Raw genomic sequence first — 23,863 nt, 5'->3', positions numbered from 1 at the left:
GCTGGAGAGGTAAGTTTATTTGTTTATCTTAAATACAGTATCTGATCTGATGTCTGATTGGGGCTGATCTGAGGCTAAAGGAGGGTGGGGAGGGTCTAATGGGGGTCTGATCTGAGGCTTGGGAGGGTCTGATCTGAGGCTGGGGGTGTCTGATCTGAGGCTGGGGTTTGATAGGGGTCTGATCTGAGACTAGGGGGGCTGATCTGAGGCTGGGGAGGGTCTGATGGGGGCTGATCTGAGGCTAGGGAGGGTATTATGAAGGTCTGATCTGAGGCTGGGGGGTCTTATAGGGGCTGATCTGACCCTGGGGGGTCTGATGGGGGCTGATCTGAGGCTGGGCGTCTGATCCGGGTCTGGTCTGAGGCTGGGGGTCTGATGGGAGTCTGATCTGAAGCTAGGAAGGGTCTGATTGGGGTCTAATCTGAGGCTTAGAGGTCTGATGGGAGTCTGATCTGAGGCTGATGTAGGCCTGGGGGGTCTGATAGGAGGCTGATTTCAGGCTGATGGAGGTGGGGGCAGATATTTTGCTGAGAAAGGGACAAAGGCAGGGACAGTTGCGAAGAAAGAGGCAGGGAGAGTGAAAGATGGGTGAACCCCTCTCTGGACCCCCTGGGTTTAGCTTCCTGCCATTAATGTCAAATAAGTAACATTCTGAACTTAAAAATTAGACTGCTATGTGTGGTCAATATGGCGCCTGTATTGTATGTAATATACTGTATATATATAGTGCAGGCGCTATTTTGTGCTGCAAAAATACAGCCCTCTAGATTATTTTAATTGAAGTGCAATTTCTGTAACTTATCCCTAAGTCAATTATATGTTTGACCAAATACAGCAGTAAAAAATTTTTATTGAGAATTTTGTATGGCCCCCGAATGATGTTACAAATATCCAAATGGCCCTTGGCAGCAAAATGGTTCCCCACCGCTGCCCTAGTGCCATCAGTCTTCTGTGCAATCAGCTCCCCCCGTGCCATCAGTCTTCTGTGCAATCAGCTCCCCCCGTGCCATCAGTCTTCTGTGCAATCAGCTCCCCCCAATGCCATCAGTTCCCCTCAGTCGCATCAGCTCCCCCCAGTGGCATCTGTCCTCCCCCAGTGCCACTATCTCCGCTCCTAGCCATCAGTCCTCAGCGCCAGTTTATTACTATCCTCTCTTGTAGGGGTGCCACGGATACGTCACAGCTCGTCAATCCTCTTCTTCTTCGCTGCACTGCTGTCTTCATGTCACACAGTGTCAGTTCACAGTGCATGCTTACGTGCACTACGTCCTGCTGATGTGTCAGGATTCAAGTGTAGCGCGGTGTGGGCCAGCGGGTGACCACAGAGTGTGAGTAATAGCAAACGTTTCACTCACTCTCTGTGGACACATGACACAAACGAATCATCGATTCAAAAAATTTGCATCGAGGATTTTTTTGTGTCAAGTTACTCGATTTATTCAAGTAATCGTTGCAGCCCTAGTAAAATGCACAGAGTAGTTTAAAAGGAAAACATTATACTTGTCCTCACCAGTTCTGCCGCTTACTGGGTACCCGCTGGTCTCTCTATGCAGGAAATGCCAAGAAAGGTGCACTCCGATAAAGTCACCTCTGAGACCAGCAAGTAGCTCAGCGGTCATCTCCTGCCGTTCCCTGTGTGCTGAGCCTGGATCAGGAAGCAGAGACCGGTGGGACCCAGTAAAGCAACAAAACAGAAGAAGCAGAGGATTGGTGAAGCCGAATATCGGTTCTTTTACTTTACTAACAATCTGGTCCATTGGACAACCCCTTTACTGGACAACAAACACAGTTGGAATTACATTTTGGAATCACAATGGTCACTGTAATAACTTGAAACTGACAAAACTAATAATAAATAAAAAAGACAATGCAAATCAGACATTGCTTTAGAATTGTGGTTCAACAGAATCATTTATAAAACAAACTAATGAAACTGGCCCGGACAAAAATCATGGTACCCTTAACTTAATATTTTGTTGCCCAACCTTTTCAGGCAACCACTGCAATCATGTGATTTCTGTAACTCTCAATGAGACCTGTCCACAGGTATTTTGGCACACCCCTTGTGAGCAAACTGCTCCGTCTCAGGTTTGAAGGGTGCCTTCTCTAGACTGCATGTTTCAGCTCCTTCCACAGATGTCCAATAGAATTTGGACCAGGCCTCATAGAAGGCCACTTCAGTATAGTCCACTGCTTTGCTCTTAGCCATTCTTAGATGTTTTTAGCTATGTGTTTTGGGTCATTATCCTGTTGGAGGTCCCATGAACTGTCACTGAAAAAAGTTTTCAGACATTGGGCAGCACATTTAGTTTCAGAATACCTTGATAGCTTTAAGATTTCATTGTACCCTACACAGATTCAAGACCCTGTGCCAGACGCAGCAAAGCAGCCCCAAAACATAACCAAGCTTCCTCCATGAAGTAGGTACAATGTTATTTTCTTTGTATGCTTCATTTTTGCATCTGTGAACATAGAGCTAATATGATTTGTTTATAACAGTGGTTTCCTCCTCGATTGTCTTCAAGGAGACGGATGGTGGAATCTGACACTGAAGTACCTTGACCTTTCAGTTCACCTCTAATCTATTTAGTCATTCTGGGCACTTTGGTTACCATTCATATTATCAGTATCTTCAAATTTGTCATCAATTTTCCTCTTGCGACCATGTCCAGGGAGGTTGGCTACAGTCCCGTAGACTTTAAACTTCTGATTAATATGTGCAACTGTAGTAACAGCAACATCAAGCTGTTTGGAGATGGTCTTATGGCCTTTACCTTTAACCTGTTTGTCGTTCTAATCTCCTGAGACGACTCTCTCCTTAGCTTTCCTGGGCCCATGTTCAGTGTGGTACCCTTCATGATACCAAACAGCACAGTGACTACCTTTTACCCTTTAAATAGGCAGACTGATTAAAAGTACGAAGACACCTGTGATGCTACTTACAGGACACATTTTATGGTCAAATTATTTTCAATCTTTTCTAGGGGTACCATAATTTTTGTCCAGACTAGTTTCATAATTTTTTTTTTATTATTCAGCTGAGCCATAATTCAAATGAAATGTCTGATTTTCATTAGCTAATTTCAGTACATTAGTACATTTTTATTTATTATTACTTTTGTCAGGCGCAAGTTATTTCAATGACCATTTGGGGTTTTTCTTTCTTTAACAGAAGGATATTAACAATTTTGTCCACATGTTTGTGATACCCTGCATCTCACCTCCCCAACAGTAACTGGGGGTGCTATTCGCCCTCGCTGAGTCCTTTTGAATAACATGTGTGGCAGCACCTTAGGAAAAGAAACCCCTCAGTCTGCAGCTCCCCTCCACACAAGCAAATCATATCCATAGCTCTTCTCTCTCTACTACCCATTTAGCCATCCCACTATCCAGCTGGATTTACACAGAAAACAGTACTTACTATACTTATCCGTTTTAAATACCCAATTGACCCTTACCTGGAAATCATCAAAAGGGAAAAGGAGCATCTCCCGAAGTGCATCATTCAGGATTTGAGTCTTCTTTTGCACGATGACATTCTCATAGTCAATGGGTTCAATAAGCTTTGGCTTTGCCTGTAAAAGAAAACAACATCGCTTAGGATAATGCTATTAACAAGAACTGTATTATCAATGGCATGGGCCGAAAGGTTAGGTGCCAGCAGCAGTTCATTGGGAGTTTTCCAGTCCTAAGATACAGTAATTTGCCATTACATTTTCTGGTGTCACCCCAACGTTACACCTGACAACAGCACAAAGATCGTATAGAAAAATCATTCATAAAGAAGCTTAAACAGGACCTTTCACCTGAGTATAGGTTATCAATACCTACAGGCTGGAACGCCCCTTTATCAGACACAGATATTATCCATGGTGGAAATTCCACTGGGGAAAATTCACCCCATATACCCATAGGGCTTGCAGCGATTACTAGAAACTGCAACCTTATTTGTCGTGGTTCACAAAAGTCTCCCTCAGTCAACTGAGGACGGGGGAAAACCACAAAGCAGTGATCACAGATAGTACATGGGGTACCAAGACTTTGGTCTACACAGAAGCACCTAGATGTCCTGCTCTCAGTCATATCACAACGCAGAGTGTGAACAGTCTGATCTTTAAAAGGGATTGTCCCATCTCAACATTTCCATAGCCAAGATGGGAGCTATAGAAACAGTGCCCCTTGCTGTGATACACTATTGTCATAGCCATCATCGGAGCTCAGCTATTACCATAACCCCATCAGCCGTGACCAGCGCTTAGTCCCATCTCTGTCATCGAAACAGCAAAATGGGAGAACCCCTTTAAGCCAGTCATACATATTAGAAAACTAGCAGTTGTATAAATATTCTGCTGACCACCATCTGTTCTGTCTCCCCATCAACATCACATGTGAATATCTATCTCCACAAAGAAATGGCAAATAACCCCCTGCCAGATACCAATGATCCGGACTCCAATATGCCTAATGCAATCACTGGGGGACGGTCGAAATGATACCAAATTTGATTGTTGGTGCAGCGGATCTAAATGTAATCTGTAAGGCTAGACTGAGGGTACTGCCACATGTTCAGGTTTATTGATGCAGTTTTTTAAGGCTAAGGGTACTTTCACCCTTGCGGCAGAGGATTCTGGCAGGCAGTTCCGGCATTAATGCATTTCAATGGGAAAAAATGCCGGATCCGGTATTCCGGCAAGTGTTCCGGAATTTTGGACGGAGATAAAACGCAGCAAGTCAAAAAGACTGAACTGAAGACATCCTGAACAGATTGCTCTCCATTCAGAATGCATGGGGATAAAACATGGGGATAAAGCCCCTAGGACGGAACTCAATGCCAGAAAAGAATAACGCTGGTATGAAAGTACCCTAAGCCAGGAGTGGATTGAAAAAGAGTCTTTCCTTTAAACATTTCCCCCATTTATGATCCATTCCTGATCTGGGCTTTAAGGTTATGTTTACATTGCGTCTTTTGACATGAACTTCGGCAAGATTTTGACCAAATTATGGCTCGGCTGTCTGCACCAAAATTGCGTGGTAAAACTTGCCGTGTGAACGGTCCCTAACAACTGCACTAAAAAACCTGAACGTGCAACCCCAGCCTCAGGGTACAGTCACGTGGCAGAAACCTTCAGTTAACCCTTCATGCACTTCTGTGGACGTCAGCTGACACTTAGTACTTAAAGGGGCTATCTCATCTGAGACAATGGGGGCATATCGCTAGGATATGCCCCCATTGTCTGATAGGTGCAGGTCCCACACCTATATCGAGAATGGAGCGGGTAAAGTGGTGGCTGGAGGACTCCAGTCCGACCACCACAAAGTGCTCTCCCCGTAGAAGTGAATGCGAGGCAACCGTGCATGACCGGTCACCGCACCTATTTACTTTTATGGGCTAGATGGAAAAAGCCGAGCCAGTGCTCGGCCATTTTCCACGGCCCCATAGACATGTGCCCTCCACCACTTCTGGGGCTCCCAGCGGTTGGACCAGTACACATCAGATAATGGGGGCAACCTAGCGATATGCCCTCATCAAATAAATCTTTCAGCACTACAAAAAGTCTAGGCGTAGCCGTAGCATAATTCTCACAGTAGCAGACCAGCCCTCTAAACACTTGACATGGTCACAGATAGAGCAATTGGTGCATTGTATTGAGCAGACAGGTCCTATTGGTCTACCAGTAAGCAGCACTACAATCACAGAAAGAAAACAGTGTCAGAGACAGAATAAACTTTAAGGGTACGACCACACAGCGTGGTTGTGCTGTGCGTTTGAGCTGCATCAGGCTCTAATTAAATTAATGAAGATCGCATTGTTCATTCAGTCTGTATTGTTAATTAAGAGCCATGCGGCCATTAACAATGCAGATCGGCTAAACAGCGCAGACCTCGTCAATTTAATTAGCGCCTGCTGCGACCTGTACAGCCATGCGGTACTCGATTGCAGTGCAGCCGCATGACAACTGTTCCGCGTGGTCGTACCCAATACATTCTGCATTTTTCTTATGGAAAACATCCCAGCATAGCCTGTAACACATTGATGGAACCAGAAGGACATGAGGTGGACAAACAGGCGAGGTGTATATAATAAAAGGAGCCCATTCAGGTGTAAGGAGTTGTATCCCTCTAATTAACGGATAAATGTTCTCCCACCATTGATAAAGCCAGTCGAAATGGAATTCCAGTATGTTTTCATGACGCCCTCACCTCAAGCAGTTTATACAATCCAGATTAACATTCCTGCTTCATGGAACAAAAATGCTCCGTACAAACATTTTCACAACTACAAGTGATCAGAGAAACTGTGCAGATGCCCAGTGCTCTGCTCCTCCAGGTTATGTACAGATGCATCAAGCCTTAAACTGGCAATGAACACAAGAAAAATTATTGCAGGATTGTGTCACTAATAACACCCTTCTGCTATCCACAGAATAGGGCATGTGCTTGATCACTGGGGGTCTGACTGTGGGGACCCCCATTGATCTCGAGAACGGAGAACTTCCCCATGAGAACGGAGCGGTAGTGTGCATTTGCATCCTCTACTCCGTTCACTTCTATAGTACTGCCAGGTACAGTGCGTACAGCATCTTCATAGAAGTGAATGGAGCCGAGGACACACATGCACACCAGCGCTCCATTCTCATGAGGCAGTTCGGCGATACTTGAGGACCCCTTTTCTCAAGATTGCTGGACCCCCCACAATCAAACACTTATCCCCTATCCTGTGGATAAGGGATAAGTGTTATTAGTGGCACAACCTCTTTAACATTTGCTGTAATCATTTAATGAGTTATGAGTGTCAAGTTCATGCTTGTTACATCTGTACACTGTACAGTCATTACTCAAACTGTTTATCCGCAATATAACCTTGACTCTTTAATGAAACTGTTCATGGAGAACATCACTATTGTGTGATGACTGGCATCAGGTTGTGCAGAACTAGAAAGCGCCATTTATCAGTGCCTGAAGGAACTTATGTAAATCCATGCTCCACAGCCACAAACACACGTGGAATCATTCCAGGGTCAAGAGGGCCACCGGTTAATCTCTCCTAAGAATCACAGCACTCCTTGGTGTCTGTAGGCCACCACAGTTGGGATCTGATAAGGCTTAAGATTTAGGAAGCAGAGTCTCCAAAGCAAAGAATCTCCTTAGCAATGTTCTCACATGAGTTAAAGGGAATGTGTCATCAGAAAATGACATTGTTTGAATCAAATTTTTATGCTAAAACATATATTTTGTAAAAAAAATTAGGGAGTTTTATAATTTTCCATGTCACGGTCTATATTTAAAAAACAAAAGCATAATCCTGCAATATTCACACTGGCCAATAGGCCTAAAATATGTTAAGACTTCCTGTCTTGAGAGCAGCTACATGGACCATAGACACAATGGCCATTGACTACTATGGGAGAGTTTTCTAGATATGCTCGGTGGCCTGTACAGAGGTCAGGAGGGAGTAGATAAGCTGTGATATCACCTATTGTGAATAGTGGATTCTGTGTTATCTATACAGAGGTGGTACTTGTCATTGTAATTCTGTGATGATTATGATAATAGCTACAGAACAGGAAAATATGGCATGTTATTAGGCCTAGCGGCCAGTGTGAAAATTGTATATATTTTTTTGTTATAATATAGATAGTAACATGGAAACATTTAAAAAAAACTCATCAAAATTCTAAAAACCTTAAAACTGCTGTTGGCCAAGTGTATCAGAAGTAATATGGCTTCTCAGATACATGGAATATCAGTACTGCACACGTATGCACAGAGAGCATGCAGAGCTTTCATCATAATGTCTTATTTTAATCGACTTCCTTCATCTCATGGGAAAAGGAAGACTTGGAAAATCTTTTCTTAATTGGACATGTTCTTCACATCTAATCACGGCGCAGAATCATTTAAGGCAGTGTGCTTTCCTTGCGAGCAACCCAGGCAGAACAATCCATGTCACATGCAGCAGTCTCATTACTTCTCCGGCTCTAGACTTTCTTTTATCTCAACAAGTCTTGTGTGTGCGTGTGAGATAATAGGATTCTTACATTCCACCATTATCTCCAATGAATCCTTCAGCTGTCAGCAACAGAGTCAAAGCTCTCATAATTGCCTTCCCTAAAAGGTGGATATACAGTCGTGGCCAAAAGTTTTGAGAATTACATAAATATTGGAAATTGGAAAAGTTGCTGCTTAAGTTTTTATAATAGCAATTTGCATATACTCCAGAATGTTATGAAGAGTGATCAGATGAATTGCATAGTCCTTCTTTGCCATGAAAATTAACTTAATCCCAAAAAAACATTTCCACTGCATTTCATTGCTGTCATTAAAGGACCTGCTGAGATCATTTCAGTAATCGTCTTGTTAACTCAGGTGAGAATGTTGACGAGCACAAGGCTGGAGATCATTATATCAGGCTGATTGGGTTAAAATGGCAGACTTGACATGTTAAAAGGAGGGTGATGCTTGAAATCATTGTTCTTCCATTGTTAACCATGGTGACCTGCAAAGAAACGCGTGCAGCCATCATTGCGTTGCATAAAAATGGCTTCACAGGCAAGGATATTTTGGCTACTAAGATTGCACCTCAATCAACAATTTATAGGATCATCAAGAACTTCAAGGAAAGAGGTTCAATTCTTGTTAAGAAGGCTTCAGGGCGTCCAAGAAAGTCGAGCAAGCGCCAGGATCGTCTCCTAAAGAGGATTCAGCTGCGCTATTGGAGTGCCACCAGTGCAGAGTTTGCTCAAGAATGACAGCAGGCAGGTGTGAGCGGATCTGCATGCACAGTGAAGACTTTTGGAAGATGACCTGGTGTCAAGAAGGGCAGCAAAGAAGCCACTTCTCTCCAAAAAAAACATCAGGGACAGATTGATCTTCTGCAGAAAGTATGGTGAATGGACTGCTGAGGACTGGGGCAAAGTCATATTCTCCGATGAAGCCTCTTTCCGATTGTTTGGGGCATCTGGAAAAAGGCTTGTCCTGAGAAGAAAAGGTGAGCGCTACCATCAGTCCTGTGTCATGCCAACAGTAAAGCATCTTGAAACCATTCATGTGTGGGGTTGCTTCTCATCCAAGGGAGTGGGCTCACTCACAATTTTGCCCAAAAACACAGCCATGAATAAAGAATGGTACCAAAACACCCTCCAACGGCAACTTCTTCCAACAATCCAACAACAGTTTGGTGAAGAACAATGCATTTTCCAGCACGATGGAGCACCGTGCCATAAGGCAAAAGTGATAACTAAGTGGCTCGGGGACCAAAACGTTGACATTTTGGGTCCATGGCCCGGAAACTCCCCAGATCTTAATCCCATTGAGAACTTGTGGTCAATCCTCAAGAAGTGGGTGGACAAACAAAAACCCACTAATTCTGACAAACTCCAAGAAGTGATTATGAAAGAATGGGTTGCTATCAGTCAGGAATTGGCCCAGAAGTTGATTGAGAGCATGCCCAGTCGAATTGCAGAGGTCCTGAAAAAGAAGGGCCAACACTGCAAATACTGACTCTTTGCATAAATGTCATGTAATTGTCGATAAAAGCCTTTGAAACGTATGAAGTGCGTGTAATTATATTTCACTACATCACAGAAACAACTGAAACAAAGATCTAAAAGCAGTTTAGCAGCTAACTTTATGAAAACTAATATTTGTGTCATTCTCAAAACTTTTGGCCACGACTGTACTCAAAAATAAACTCTGGCCCATATGTGCTGACTTCACTAAATGTAACATCAAATGAGCGGCAGCGACTTTGCTTTGAGAACCAATGACTGATTTCTCTTGGCTGGCATATCAAAAATACAACAAAATGAGTAGTCCCAGAGCAAGAAAGCAGAGCCAGGAATATCTATCACACGGCGCGTGTTTACAATAATTACCATTTAGGAGGAGATTTAGAGGTCCAACAAACTATCAAGACAATTTCACACAGAGACCTATGGAGGAAGTCACTTGGAATTGATCTACGGCAATTGATGGTGCCTGTAGTTAGTACTGGAGGTTCTCGGTAAAGCAGAGTTCAACTTCAAACCACCTATTCCATGCCACTGCACTCCGAGTGTCAACATGCCACCAAGGGGAAAAAAATATATGGTTCTCAGTAGGGATCGACCGATATAGATTTTTTAGGGCCGATACCGATACCGATAATTTGTGAACTTTCAGGCCGATAGCCGATAATTTATACCGATATTCTGGGAATTTTCATTTTTGAGAAAAAAAAAAAATTCCTACACAAATCTGCTGAAAATTAATATGTTTATTGTTAATGTGTATTTTTTTTTAATAAATCTTTTTCATTTATACTTAATATTTTTGTGTTTTTTTTTTTACTAACTTTTAACCCCCTTAGGGACTAGAACCTTTGTCCTATTCACCCTGATAGATCTCTATCAGGGTGAATAGGATCTCACACTGTCCCTGCTGCTCTGTGCTCTGTGCACACAGCAGCATGGAGCTGAACATGGCAGCCAGGGCTTCAATAGCGTCCTGGCTGCCATGGTAACCGATCGGAGCCCCAGGCTTACACAGCTGGGGCTCCGATCGGAGGAGCAGGGGAGAGGGGATCCTGTGGCCACTGCCACCAATGATTAATACTGGGGGGGGGGGGGGGGGCGCACTGCGCCACCAATGTTTTTACTATTGGCCGGGATGGGGGTGGGGGGCGCACTGCGCCACCAATGATTAATACTGGGGGGCTTGGGGGGGCGCACTGCGCCACCAATGAAGATAAGTCTATCGATCATTCATATACAGGAGGCGGGAGCTGGCTGCAGAATCACATAGCCGGCTCCCGACCTCTATCAGCGGTAGCTGCGATCCGCGGCACCTGAGGAGTTAACTACCGCGGACCGCAGCTATTGCTCATAGAGGTCGGGAGCCGGCTATGTGATTCTGCAGCCAGCTCCCGCCTCCTGTATATGAATGAATGAAAGGCTTATCTTCATTGGTGGCGCAGCGGCCACAGCCCCTCCCCTCCTCTTATGTTCTATCCCCTCATTGGCGGCAGCAGCAGCACAGGGGGAGGAGACACTGCTTCCTTCTCCCCTGTGCTGCGGAGGGAACACAGAGAGCGCTGAGAGCAGCGCGTTCTGTGTTCCCAAAACGTTATCGGTATATCGGCAAAATAGATGCCGATACCGATAACGTTCAAAATCCTCAATATCGGCCGATAATATCGGCCAAACCGATAATCGGTCGATCCCTAGTTCTCAGACTTGAGACACTAAACTAAAAAAAAGTTTTTTCTTTTTTCAAAAATATTTTGTAAAACTAAAATAAATTTAAAAAAAAGTAGACATATTAGGTATCGCCGCATTCGTAAGAATCTGCTCTATAAAAATACCTCATGAACTAACCCCTTAGATAAACACGGTCAAAAAATATATAGTATAAAAACGGTGCAAAAAAAGGGTATTTTTTTGTCACCTTTCCCTCTACGCCCTACCGTGTGCCCGTACAGTAGTTTACGACCACATATGGGGTGTTTCTGCAAACTACAGAATCAGGGCAATAAATATTGAGTTTTGTTTGGCTGTTAACCCATGTTTTGTTACTGGAAAAAATTGATTAAAATGGAAAATTTGCCAAAGGGACAAAAAAAAAAAAAATCAATAAATTTGAGAAATGTTATTTCCATTTGCCATTAACTCTTGTGGAACAAAGCCTCACAAAGTAACTTCAGACCTGAACTGGTCCTTAAAAAGTGGGTTTTTGATCATTTGCTTCTAAACTTCTAAGCCTTGTAACATCCCCAAAAAATAAAATGGCATTCCCAAAATGATCCAAACATGAAGTAGACATATGGGGAATGTAAAGTAATAACTATTTTTGGAGGTATTACTATGTATTATAGAAGTAGAGAAAGTGAAACAATTTTTGGTAAATTTAGTAATTTTTTAAATAAATAAAAATAAAAATTTTTGACTCCATTTTACCAGTGTCATGAAGTACAATATGTGACGAAAAAACATTCTCAGAATGGCCTGGATAAGTAAAAGCGTTTTAAACTTATTCACAAAGTGACACTGGTCAGATTTGCAAAAAATGGCCTGATCCTTAAGGTGAAAATGAGCCCGGTCCTTAAGGGGTTAAGGGTACAGCCACAGGGATTATTTCATTGCAGAATTTTGTCATGGATTTGGCCACAGATTTCACCCTGTGTGTTGCAATGAAAAGTGGAACTCTACAGCATAAATGGACATGTTGTGGATGTAGCATTCACACCCAGGTCAATTTGTGCTTCTGATTTTATAACATCTCAGTCACTTTGCTGGTACTGTATACTATACTGCAGAATTTCCATAGAGTTCTAGGAGATTCATGGAAACAGCAGAAGATCCAGTGGACAGGAGATGAATGTTCTCAGCTCATCTAGTCCTTGTTTTCTTTTACAACTTCTAACTACGGAGGCGGAAAACTGGCAGCTGAATTGTTATACATTATTATTCCCATTTAAGGAACATGTGGCAATCGTCCTCCAATGATAAAAACAAGTAAAAACGGTTATAAACTGCAGGCTTTAGAGCACAACTCCATCGACAAAGAAATGAGGCAAGGTTACAAAATACAAGTGCTACGATTGTATCTCAGTCTTCATCATGTAAATAATCAGGCTACTAGGCTAGGATGTATACATATAGGAATAAGTCTTCTGAACAAAAAGCCATAAAATCCATAATATTTCATACTTTTATTTTGAAGTAGGAGTTGGAGTCAGTCCTTTGGCAACAAGGACTGTACTTGAAATGCTCTTAGGCTGGGTTTCCACGAGGTGGCTGTGACCTCCGCACATCTGCCACCGCCACTAGCTGCACTACTTTGACAGTAATGACTCCTAAAGGGGTTATCCAATGTCTCCAACAGCCCCCCCATGTGCTGGGCCCCTCACCGCTGCTTCTCCCTGTACACAGATGAAAACATCCGGTGTTCGGAGCAGCCAATGGCAGGCGGGGACAGGGACGAACCTCACTAGCATCGCGGGTGACACTAAGGAGGCTCGTCACCGTCTGCCATTGGCTGCTCCCCCTCCCCCAACCCCGGATGTTTTCATCCATGTACAAGGAGAAGCAGCAGCGGTGGTGCAGGGACCAGGAGAGGCGCAGGGAGAGGGATAAGTATATTACCTATGAGAGGCCCGGCAGTTGGAGACATTGGATAACCCCTTTAATCCGCAAATCTGTGCAGCCATTGGTCACTGTGAGTGACAAGTATCAAGCCCCATCACCGCCACCTCATGGAAACCCAGCATTACTAATTCTTGGCCAAATAAGCAACTTGTGTAGTATATAATTAAATATATAAAAAAAAACATATGGATAGGCAGAATGGCAAGTACCTTTCATAAATATAAATACCTAGCAGAATAGAAGAACAGGAAATACCAGATGACTAATCATATCAGCCAGAAATGTAGAATCAGATTGCTCCACACGGATCTGTCTATCCTTTTTATCTATTCATCCATCTAGCCTATCTAATGTATCTAATATATCTTATCTACTCTATGTTATCTATCCCATATCTACCTATCTATCTCATATCTATCTATCTATCTATCTCATATCTATCTATCTATCTATCTATCTATCTATCCATCTCATATCTATCTATCTATCCATCTCATATCTATCTATCTATCTATCCATCTCATATCTATCTATCTATCTATCCATCTCATATCTATCCATCTCATATCTATCCATCTCATATCTATCCATCTCATATCTATCTATCTATCTATCTCTCATATCTATCTATCTATCTATCCATCTCATATCTATCTATCTATCTCATATCTATCTATCTATCTCATATCTATCTATCTATCTCATATCTATCTATCTATCTATCTATCTATCTATCTCATATCTATCTATCTATCTCATATCTATCTATCTATCTATCTATCTATCTATCTATCTATCTATCTATCTCATATCTATCTATCTCATATCTATCTATCTATCTATCTCATATCTATCTATCTATCTCATATCTATCTATCTATCTATCCATCTCATATCTATCTATCTATCCATCTCATATCTATCTATCTATCTATCCATCTCATATCTATCTATCTATCTATCCATCTCATATCTATCCATCTCATATCTATCCATCTCATATCTATCCATCTCATATCTATCTATCTATCTATCTATCCCATATCTATCTATCTATCCATCTCATATCTATCTATCTATCCATCTCATATCTATCTATCTATCTATCCATCTCATATCTATCCATCTCATATCTATCCATCTCATATCTATCCATCTCATATCTATCCATCTCATATCTATCCATCTCATATCTATCTATCTATCTATCTCTCATATCTATCTATCTATCTATCCATCTCATATCTATCTATCTATCTATCTCTCATATCTATCTATCTATCTATCCATCTCATATCTATCTATCTATCTCATATCTATCTATCTATCTCATATCTATCTATCTATCTCATATCTATCTATCTATCTCATATCTATCTATCTATCTATCTATCTATCTATCTCATATCTATCTATCTATCTCATATCTATCTATCTATCTATCTATCTATCTATCTATCTATCTATCTATCTCATATCTATCTATCTCATATCTATCTATCTATCTATCTCATATCTATCTATCTATCTCATATCTATCTATCTATCTATCCATCTCATATCTATCTATCTATCCATCTCATATCTATCTATCTATCTATCCATCTCATATCTATCTATCTATCTATCCATCTCATATCTATCCATCTCATATCTATCCATCTCATATCTATCCATCTCATATCTATCTATCTATCTATCTATCCCATATCTATCTATCTATCTCATATCTATCTATCTATCTCATATCTATCTATCTATCTCATATCTATCTATCTATCTCATATCTATCTATCTATCTCATATCTATCTATCTATCTATCTATCTATCTATCTCATATCTATCTATCTATCTCATATCTATCTATCTATCTATCTATCTCATATCTATCTATCTCATATCTATCTATCTATCTATCTCATATCTATCTATCTATCTCATATCTATCTATCTATCTATCTATCTATCTATCTATCTCATATCTATCTATCTATCTATCTCATATCTATCTCATATCTATCTATCTCATATCTATCTATCTATCTATCTCATATCTATCTATCTATCTCATATCTATCTATCTATCTATCTATCTATCTATCTCATATCTATCTATCTATCTATCTCATATCTATCTCATATCTATCTATCTCATATCTATCTATCTCATATCTATCTATCTCATATCTATCTATCTATCTATCTATCTCATCTCACATCTAGCTATCTCATCTATCTATCTATCCATCTCTCATATCTCTCTATTATCAGAGAGAAAGTGTAAATTTATATTATCAAGGCCCTTCTAATACAGAAATCTGCATAATATTATGATGAGTTCATGGCAGGGTCATAACCGAAAAATGAAGATATGAACAACATTAGAAACAAACTTCCTCTTGGATTCCTTTCGCCATCCTCCAATTCACACAAGGGACCTAACAAACAGGGAGCAGATGTTAATGGAAAATACCACCCACTATCACATTTATAAAGTGAAAGCCTAACCTACATATGAAAATGCAGCGGAGGTCACAGAGGTTCCTGAGACTTCTTCATTCCTCCTTTTGCTATCATTGCTTAAACAACCTTGCTCCAGTAATTTCCATACATCCAATATTCAGCTCGTTACAAATGTAAAAGTTGGTCATATATGCACTCTACCGCCACTCCGCCCAGTGTGTGTATTTGCAACCACAACCAAAAGTATAACTTACATATATCATTATTAGGAAAAGCCACAAACCTACAATAAAAGTGTTAACAGCTTTCACAGTAATGTCCATAAAACCCAGAGTTCTGACAGAAGAGAAGCAGACCTCATTCCATTCTTCTGACTGCACACTGACTGGATACCATCTCCGAGCACTGTTTGGTGGGAGAGGAGATGACCAATACTGGGCACACATGGCCCGGTATTTCTGCCCAGTCAGGGTCATCATTACTTCTAGCATGTTTTTGGTTAGTGGGCAACTGCGCTGCCCACCACCCCATTTAACATTTATGGTCAATATTAAGAGATTCACTTTCAGGTGCAGGACTTGTTTTATTCTCCTTAGATTAGTTACATTAGTAATCCCAGCCAGGGGGGCGGGGGGTCACACAAAGTCCCAATTGAGGTGCACTCAAAGATGTGAATGGGGAACAGTAAACCGTGACAGATCTCAGACCATTTAGTATTGCTTCCCCTTGGATTCTAGTAATGTTGTCTCCCCCTTGACACCTCATAAGTGCAGCTAGTGTACGCATCCCTGGTATTTTGGAGAATAACAGAACTGACATTCCATTAAGCATCTGTAAGATTAAGTTGAAAATATTCTACTTGGGCTAAAAGAATAATCATTCTACCATGGTGCTGTGCCACCTTTACACCCCAAACATTTCTAAACATAATTTCTATTTTACTAGCAAGATGAAGAAAATACAGTGGATATAAGAGGTCTACACACCCCTGTTAAAATGTCAGGTTTCTGTGATGTAGAAAAAAGGAGACAAAGATAAATCATTTCAGAACTTTATCCACCTTTAAATGTGCCCTATAAACTGTACAACTCAATTGAAAAACAAACTGAAATCTTTTAGGTAGAGGGAAGAAAAAATATAAAAATAAAATATGGTTGCATAAGTGTGCACACCCTTAAAGGGTTTCTACCACCACATTTTCACCTATTTAGCTGTCTGACACTAGCGATCTGCTAGTGTCTGCTGTACCTAACCGTGCTATTGTAATCCCTTTCTGTGCAGCGGTTACCCTAAAAAACGTAGTTTTATTGCTATGCTAATGAGCCTCTAGGTGCTATGGGGGCGTCTTTTCAGCACCTAGAGGCTCCGTCCACTCACTATTTCCGCCGCCCAGTGCGCTCATTCAAACGTCAGTATTTTTCTATAATCCGATTTTCTGTCCGTTTTTTGCTGATCCGTTGTTCCTGAAAATGTTTCTGTATGTCATCCGTATGTCATCCGTTTTTTGCAGATCCGTAAAAAACGGAAACATGTATAAATTTCAATAAGCAAATAAAGTTGTTTGGATTTCTTTAAAAAAAAAAATTAAAATGTAATTTCCAGGAACGGATTCCGTATAAAACGGATGACATACGTAATGACATCCGAATGTCTTCCGTTTTTTGTGGATCCATTGACTTTGTATTGTACCAGGATCCGATTTTTCAGGAAAAGAATAGGACATGTTTTATATTTAAACGGACATGCGGAACGGAACAACGGAAACGGACAGCACACATTGTGCTGTCCGTTTTTTTCCAGGACCCATTGAAAATTAATAGGTCCAGATCTGTTCCAGAAAAAACGGAACAGATCAGGAAAGAAAAAACGGACGTGTGAATGGACCCTTAAGAGGACTAAAAATTAACTATGATTCAATGTACTTTAGTTTTTGTTTGAATTGTGTTTGTTGCATTTATGTGTATTTTTGTGACTTTAGTTTATCCCCTTAGGCACTTCCAAAGTTTAAAAGTAGATTGCGGCGCGGCAGGGGTTAATTGCGACAGGATGCCCGCTGAAATCATTCGGCATCCTGTCCCCCCCCTGGTATCGGCGATCGCCGCAAACCGCAGGTCAATTCAGACCTGCTGTTTGCGGCTTTAACCTGGTACGGCGGCGGCGGCGCCATCGGGACCCCATGCATGGAAGGCAGCGCAATGTCTAAGGAAGGCATCGCACTGCCTTCCGGTGACGAGCCTGTGAGATCCAGCCCCCTGGATCTCACAGGCCGGAAGCTGTACGAGTAATACACACAGTATTACTCATATAGCCAATGCATTCCAATACAGAACTACTGGAATGCATTGTAAAGGATTAGACCCCCAAAAGTTCAAGTCCCAAAGTGGGACAAAAAATAAAGTGAAAAAATATAGTTGAAAAAATAAAGTTTTCCCCCCCAAAAATTAAAAGTTTAAAGTAAAAATAAACAAAAATGTCATTTTCCCCATATAAAGTTAAAAAAAATTGGTAAAATATAGGGGGGGGGAAAAAAGTATACATTTTAGGTATCGCCGCGTCCTTATCGACCGGCTCTATAAAGATATCACATGACAACCCCTCAGATGAACACCGTAAAAAAAAAAAAAACTGTGCTAAATAAACCATTTTTTGTCACCTTACATCATAAAAAGTGTAATAGCAAGCGATCAAAGTCATATGCACCCCAAAATAGTGCCTATCAAACAGTCATCTCATCCCGCAAAAAATGAGACCCTACCTAAGATAATCGCCCAAAAACTGAAAAAACTATGGCTCTCAGAATATGGAGACACTAAAACATGATTATTTTTTTTGTTTCAAAAATGATATTGTGTAAAACTTACATAAATAAATAAAAAAGTATACATATTAGGTATCGCCGCGTCCGTATCGACCGGCTCTATAAAAATATCACATGACCTAACCCCTCAGATGAACACCGTAAATTTTTTTTAATAAAAACTGTCCTAAATAAACCATTTTTGTCACCTTATATGATAAAAAGTGTAATAGCAAGCGATCAAAAAGTCACACGCACCCCAAAATAGTGCCAATAAAACAGTCATCTCATCCCGCAAAAATCATACCCTACCCAAGGTAATCGCCCAAAAACTGAAAAAATTATGGCTCTCAGACTATGGAAACACTAAAACATGATCTTTTTTGCTTCAAAAATGAAATCAATGTGTAAAACTTACATAAATAAATAAAAAAAAAGTATACATATTAGGTATCGCCGCATCTGTGAAAACCTGGTCTATAAAAATATCACATGATCTAACCTGTCAGATGAATGTTGTAAATAACAAAAAATAAAAACGGTGCCAAAACAGCTATTTCTTGTTATCTTGCCTCACAAAAAGTGTAATATAGAGCAACCAAAAATCATATGTACCCTAAACTAGTACCAACAATACTGCCACCCTATCCCATAGTTTCTAAAATGGGGCCACTTTTTGGGAGTTTCTACTCTAGGGGTGCATCGGGCTTCAAATGGGACATGGTGTCAAAAAAAAAAACAGTCCAGCAAAATCTGCCTTCCAAAAACCGTATGGCATTCCTTTCCTTCTGCGCCCTGCCGTGTGCCCGTACAGCAGTTTACGACCACATATGGGGTGTTTCTGTAAACTACAGAATCAAGGCCATAAATATTAAGGTTTGGTTTGGCTGTTAACCCTTGCTTTGTAACTGGAAAAAAATTATTAAAATGGAAAATCTGCTAAAAAAATAGAAATTTTGAAATTGTATCTCTATTTTCCATTAATTCTTGTGGAACACCTAAAGGGTTAACAAAGTTAGTAAAATCAGTTTTGAATACTTTGAGGGGGTAGTTTATAGAATGGGGTTATTTTTGGGTGGTTTCTATTATGTAAGCCTCGCAAAGTGACTTCAGACCTGAACTGGTCCCTAAAAGATTTGCTTCTAAACTTCTAAGCCTTGTAACATCCCCAAAAAATAAAATATCATTCCCAAAATGATCCAAACATGAAGTAGACATATGGGGAATGTAAAGTAATAACTGTTTTGGAGGTATTACTATGTATTATAGAAGTAGAGAAATTGAAACTTGGAAATTTGCTATTTTTAAAAAAGAATTGGTAAATTTGATATTTTTTTAATAAATAAAAATGAATTTTTTTGACTTCATGTTACCAGTGTCATGAAGTGTGTCGGACCGGGTGTCGGACCCCCGCCGATCAGAAGCTGATGATCTATCCAGAGGATAGATCATCAGTTAAATGAAAGTGCAGAACCCCTTTAAAGGGATTCTGTCATCAGAATTTAGGCCTATAACCTAAACATATACAGCCTGTAATCGGGCGGCCAAGGCAGGTTCTAGCGAAGTGCGTCGGCCGGCGCATGCGCACTTCGCATAACGAGGCCGCTGCCAGGAGTGAACGATGAACTGAGGTAGGCGGCTCTGATTGAAGGGAGGGCGGAGATTTCAATTCAGAAGGCGGCGCTGGGCACCGAAAGGAGATGGCTGCAGCGGGGCACCCTGCATCGTGAGACGTCTCCTTGGACACATTTTGATGTGAGTGACAGGTTATATAAACCTGTTTTATATGATTATAGAGCCACAGGCGCATTTGATAAGGTCACTTTAGGATTCTGTGTATTAGTAGGGACCTCGCCATATGTTTAGGTTATAGGCCTAAATTCTGATGACAGCATCCCTTTAAGCACAATGTCACATCTTTTCTCTCAAACAAACCTTCAAAACAGGATAGCTTTGAATACAGTTGTGGTGGCATATGACCTTCCTATACAGCTGGGGACAAAACCAAGAGAAATACACGGATTGGGGTCTTCTCCATGGTTACATGGCCTATACACCGACCAACTGAGCGATTGCTGGATGGGTAGGGAGAAGAATTAGGATGCATTCAGACTATGTGGTTGCAATTGTTAAAACTTCAGCAAAACCACAGAAAAAATGCATTCAGTTTTCAATGTGGTTGCAAATTTTTACAGGTAAAACTGAATGCCTATTTCCAAAACGGCTTTGACGTGGCTTGAACTGTACCATCTGAATACACCCTTAGGCCTTATCCTAATGATTTCAGAGGAATCCACTGAATGCATTGGACACATTAGTTTTTCTTCTGGATAAACACATACTGACCAATGAAATAAAACCACATTCTGCAGTCTTGGTGAACAAAGTTATCAAGAACCTAGGCTCTGGGAGTTGTAGTTTGTTGGAGGGCCGCAGGTTGAGCATCCCTGGTATAAGGGAAAGATCTGCACCTGTTCTGTGTTTAGAGCCGCACTTGGATTGGCTCAAAATCACTGATAAGAAATCACTGACCAAACACTGATGAGTGAATGAGGCATAAAAGGAAGATCAGTGGTATAGATCAGCTAAAAATCATTTGCTGGAAAAAACCTGCAATGACCAAATCTATTCTGTTCACACGTGCTTTTTTTTCTAAAATATATTGGCAAATGAAATAATGTCAACAAGGTCCATGGAAAAGATGTCTCTGGCCATTACAAACACTGACCTCACAGAACAATCAAAAGGAAACACATAGATCCTGTTTGCGTAAAACAGTAAGGCTTAGACATCACACAAACTTCCATGTCTCTCCGCGAATTACGATGCCTATATGGAAAGGACAGACCAAGAGGTTGAGGAGAACAGGACTAAGAGCAATAGAGCCCAAAACTGGCTCTGGCTTTTCTAGAGATGGTGTGCGAGCAAACCGACTGAGGTGGAAACCAAATCAAATGCTTGTGGTTCTTTGAGTAAATATGGTCTTCCTAAACGGTGCTGCAGTTGGTGAGGAGCGGTTGGGATCGGAGTAATCATATGCTCATCTCTTCTGCAGGCCTTTCTCAGAGGGTCCATTCACACGTCCGTTGTGCATCCAGTGTCATCCAGTGCTAGTTTGATAAATACTAACCTAATTGATCTGGTCAACACCTCAATCCCATAGAATGGAATGGTGGTTTCACATGTGCACTACTGTTTGAGTCAGAGAGGTGACTCAGAACTCCTCAGTCTCGGGATTTCCTGGGATACCAGCTGTAGGACCACCTAAGATCTATTATTTATCACCTATCCTGTGAATTTGGGATAACCCCTATAACGTATAACATACTTTTTTAAAGTGGTTTTCCTATAAAAAAACAATTATAGCCTATCCACAAGGAAGATGAATTTTTTTTTAAAAAAAGGGTGATTACTGAGGGCTCTACCAATCAAACGATCCCAAGTCCCATGTGTGAATAGAGAGGTGGTGGGAAGTGTGATCACCACTCTATGAGACTAGTGGAAATAGCCAAGATCTGTACTTGCCATCTCAGTCTTTCCATAGACAGTGACCAGAACCATGGTTATTACATAAATGACTCGGAGTGCCCTGTTCTTGTGATCAGTAGGGGTCCAAGCAGTTGGAACCTCCAGCTATTATGTATTTAGCACCTATCCTGTGCATTGGTAAGAAATGCTGTTGGGAAACTCCTTTCATTGGAGACATCGTCTTAACCTAAGGCATTATCTATCCATCTGCGCGCGTTATCCATCCTTGCAATCCTGTCTGTGACGATAATGAAATGGCTGCGCCGAATCTTTGGTTCTTAATCTCTTCCTTCCATAGGCTGTTCTCACAAAATTTGGTAAATCTCACGACAGCAGCATGTCCTCTCCCTGGCTGTGAAGTGAGCAGGGAGGAGGAGAAGACACTAAGGAGAGCAGATGTCTCCTCCTCCCGGTACCTTTACTAGTCATTTGCAAATTAGGCACCAGAACAGAGCAGGGGGAATAGGACTGCAGGATCAGACTACACATTCTGCTTGTTGTCTGTCACCATGGAGATGCATAGTTTGTGTAGGAGCCGTGACAACACATGTTGTAATGCAATACCAAGCACAGCTAAATACAAGATAAAAAAGAGAATAGCTGCGCTTACCTGCACTGAATCTCAAAGGAAGCACAGACTGAGAACAAAGCGCCATAAGCACAATAGAAAAGAAAAAGGAATCCAGCTTCCAAAAAAGTGACAGCCCTTATGTGCTAAATAAAATCCAATTCAGAAGCCACGTCTACGTGTTTCGGATCATACAACCGTGATCCTTACTCACTGATCCTTATCCAATGGATGGCTCAGTGGTAAACTGCAGATTGGTGGGCCTGCCAGGAGTTGGAACCTGCTGATCTAATACTGAAGACCTACCCTGAGAACAGGACATCAGTATTACCCGGACAACTGCTTTAATGTCCATCTGTTATTAAAAGCATCCACATTCTAGAAGAGATGAATTGATCCTTTATACCAGGACTACAAAGCTTTCAAGTGCATTAATTGTACTTTGGGTATATGGCTGGAAAGATATTCTCACATACATTTCATATCCAACCCACAATATGACACACTGTCATTTTAATTTTGACAAATTAAAATAAAAAAAGATTACACAAACATATGGTAAACAGATTTTCAACTCTTTCAAGCCACATTCAAAAGGAACTAATATCCACTCAGAAGATTCATTTAACCTCACTTTTCACATTCTTAAAAGAGATAAAATGTTCACTCCGTCCTGCAGTCAGCTTCTGAGAGCGAGGATACATAACCATTTTAATGATGCCACTGGATGAAAAAGCTTTATATCACGGAAGAATAGACTGCTCGCTAAAACTAGACCCCCTACCAGCTGCCAATCTGGTTATGTAATATTGTGTAGTAGCAGCTGCCATTTGTCCTAACCAGTGGGGTATATTCAATATATATCTACATTTTTTAGGACAGGGATGCCCAACCTGCAGCCCTCCAGCTATTGCAAAACTACAACTCCCAGCATGACTGGACAGTCTACAGCAGGGCATGAGGGGAGTTGTAGTTTTACAACAGCTGGAGGGCCGCAGGTTGGTTGAGCATCCTTGTTTTAGGATATCATTAATTAAGGTGAAGTAAACTATAACAGAATATGGCAACACCAATTGGAAGGCCAGTCAATAGGTTACACATTCTACCAGAACAGCTCATTTTGTGAACAAATTTGTAAAAAATTTTAACCTCTTAAGGACCTCTGGTCTAAATGCTGGTGGGATTCCACACTTTAAACACTCAGCAGGAGCTGTAGCTGCCGGATGCCTGCTGTCTGACCCAGCAGACACTCAGAGGCATTGTCCATGATCGGCAATAATGTCAATCACAGGCTACCCTGGATCCTGTGGCCAATGATGATCACAGGAACTGAACAGTGAAATCCCAGGATTGCCGTGCTCATTGGGCCCAAAATGGCTCTC

General features: G+C 41.1%; 1 protein-coding gene across 4 annotated transcripts in view; it reads right to left on the bottom strand.

Moving 5' to 3' along the window:
* The window catches only part of DOCK9 (dedicator of cytokinesis 9), a 289,698-nt gene that overhangs the window by 164,105 nt on the left and 101,730 nt on the right, over nt 1–23,863 (bottom strand). For all 4 annotated transcript variants that reach the window (XM_040425282.1, XM_040425284.1, XM_040425283.1 and 1 more), the window contains exon 2: nt 3,459–3,575. In XM_040425282.1, the coding sequence (XP_040281216.1) occupies nt 3,459–3,575 (117 nt within the window). The remainder of the gene's footprint in view (nt 1–3,458; nt 3,576–23,863) is intronic.

Source organism: Bufo bufo, chromosome 3 (assembly GCF_905171765.1).
Source record: "Bufo bufo chromosome 3, aBufBuf1.1, whole genome shotgun sequence".
In the NCBI taxonomy this organism is placed as follows: Eukaryota; Metazoa; Chordata; class Amphibia; order Anura; family Bufonidae; genus Bufo; species Bufo bufo.
The sequence above is the reverse complement of the archived record's forward strand: the minus strand, read 5'-3'. Positions and strand labels throughout refer to the sequence as shown.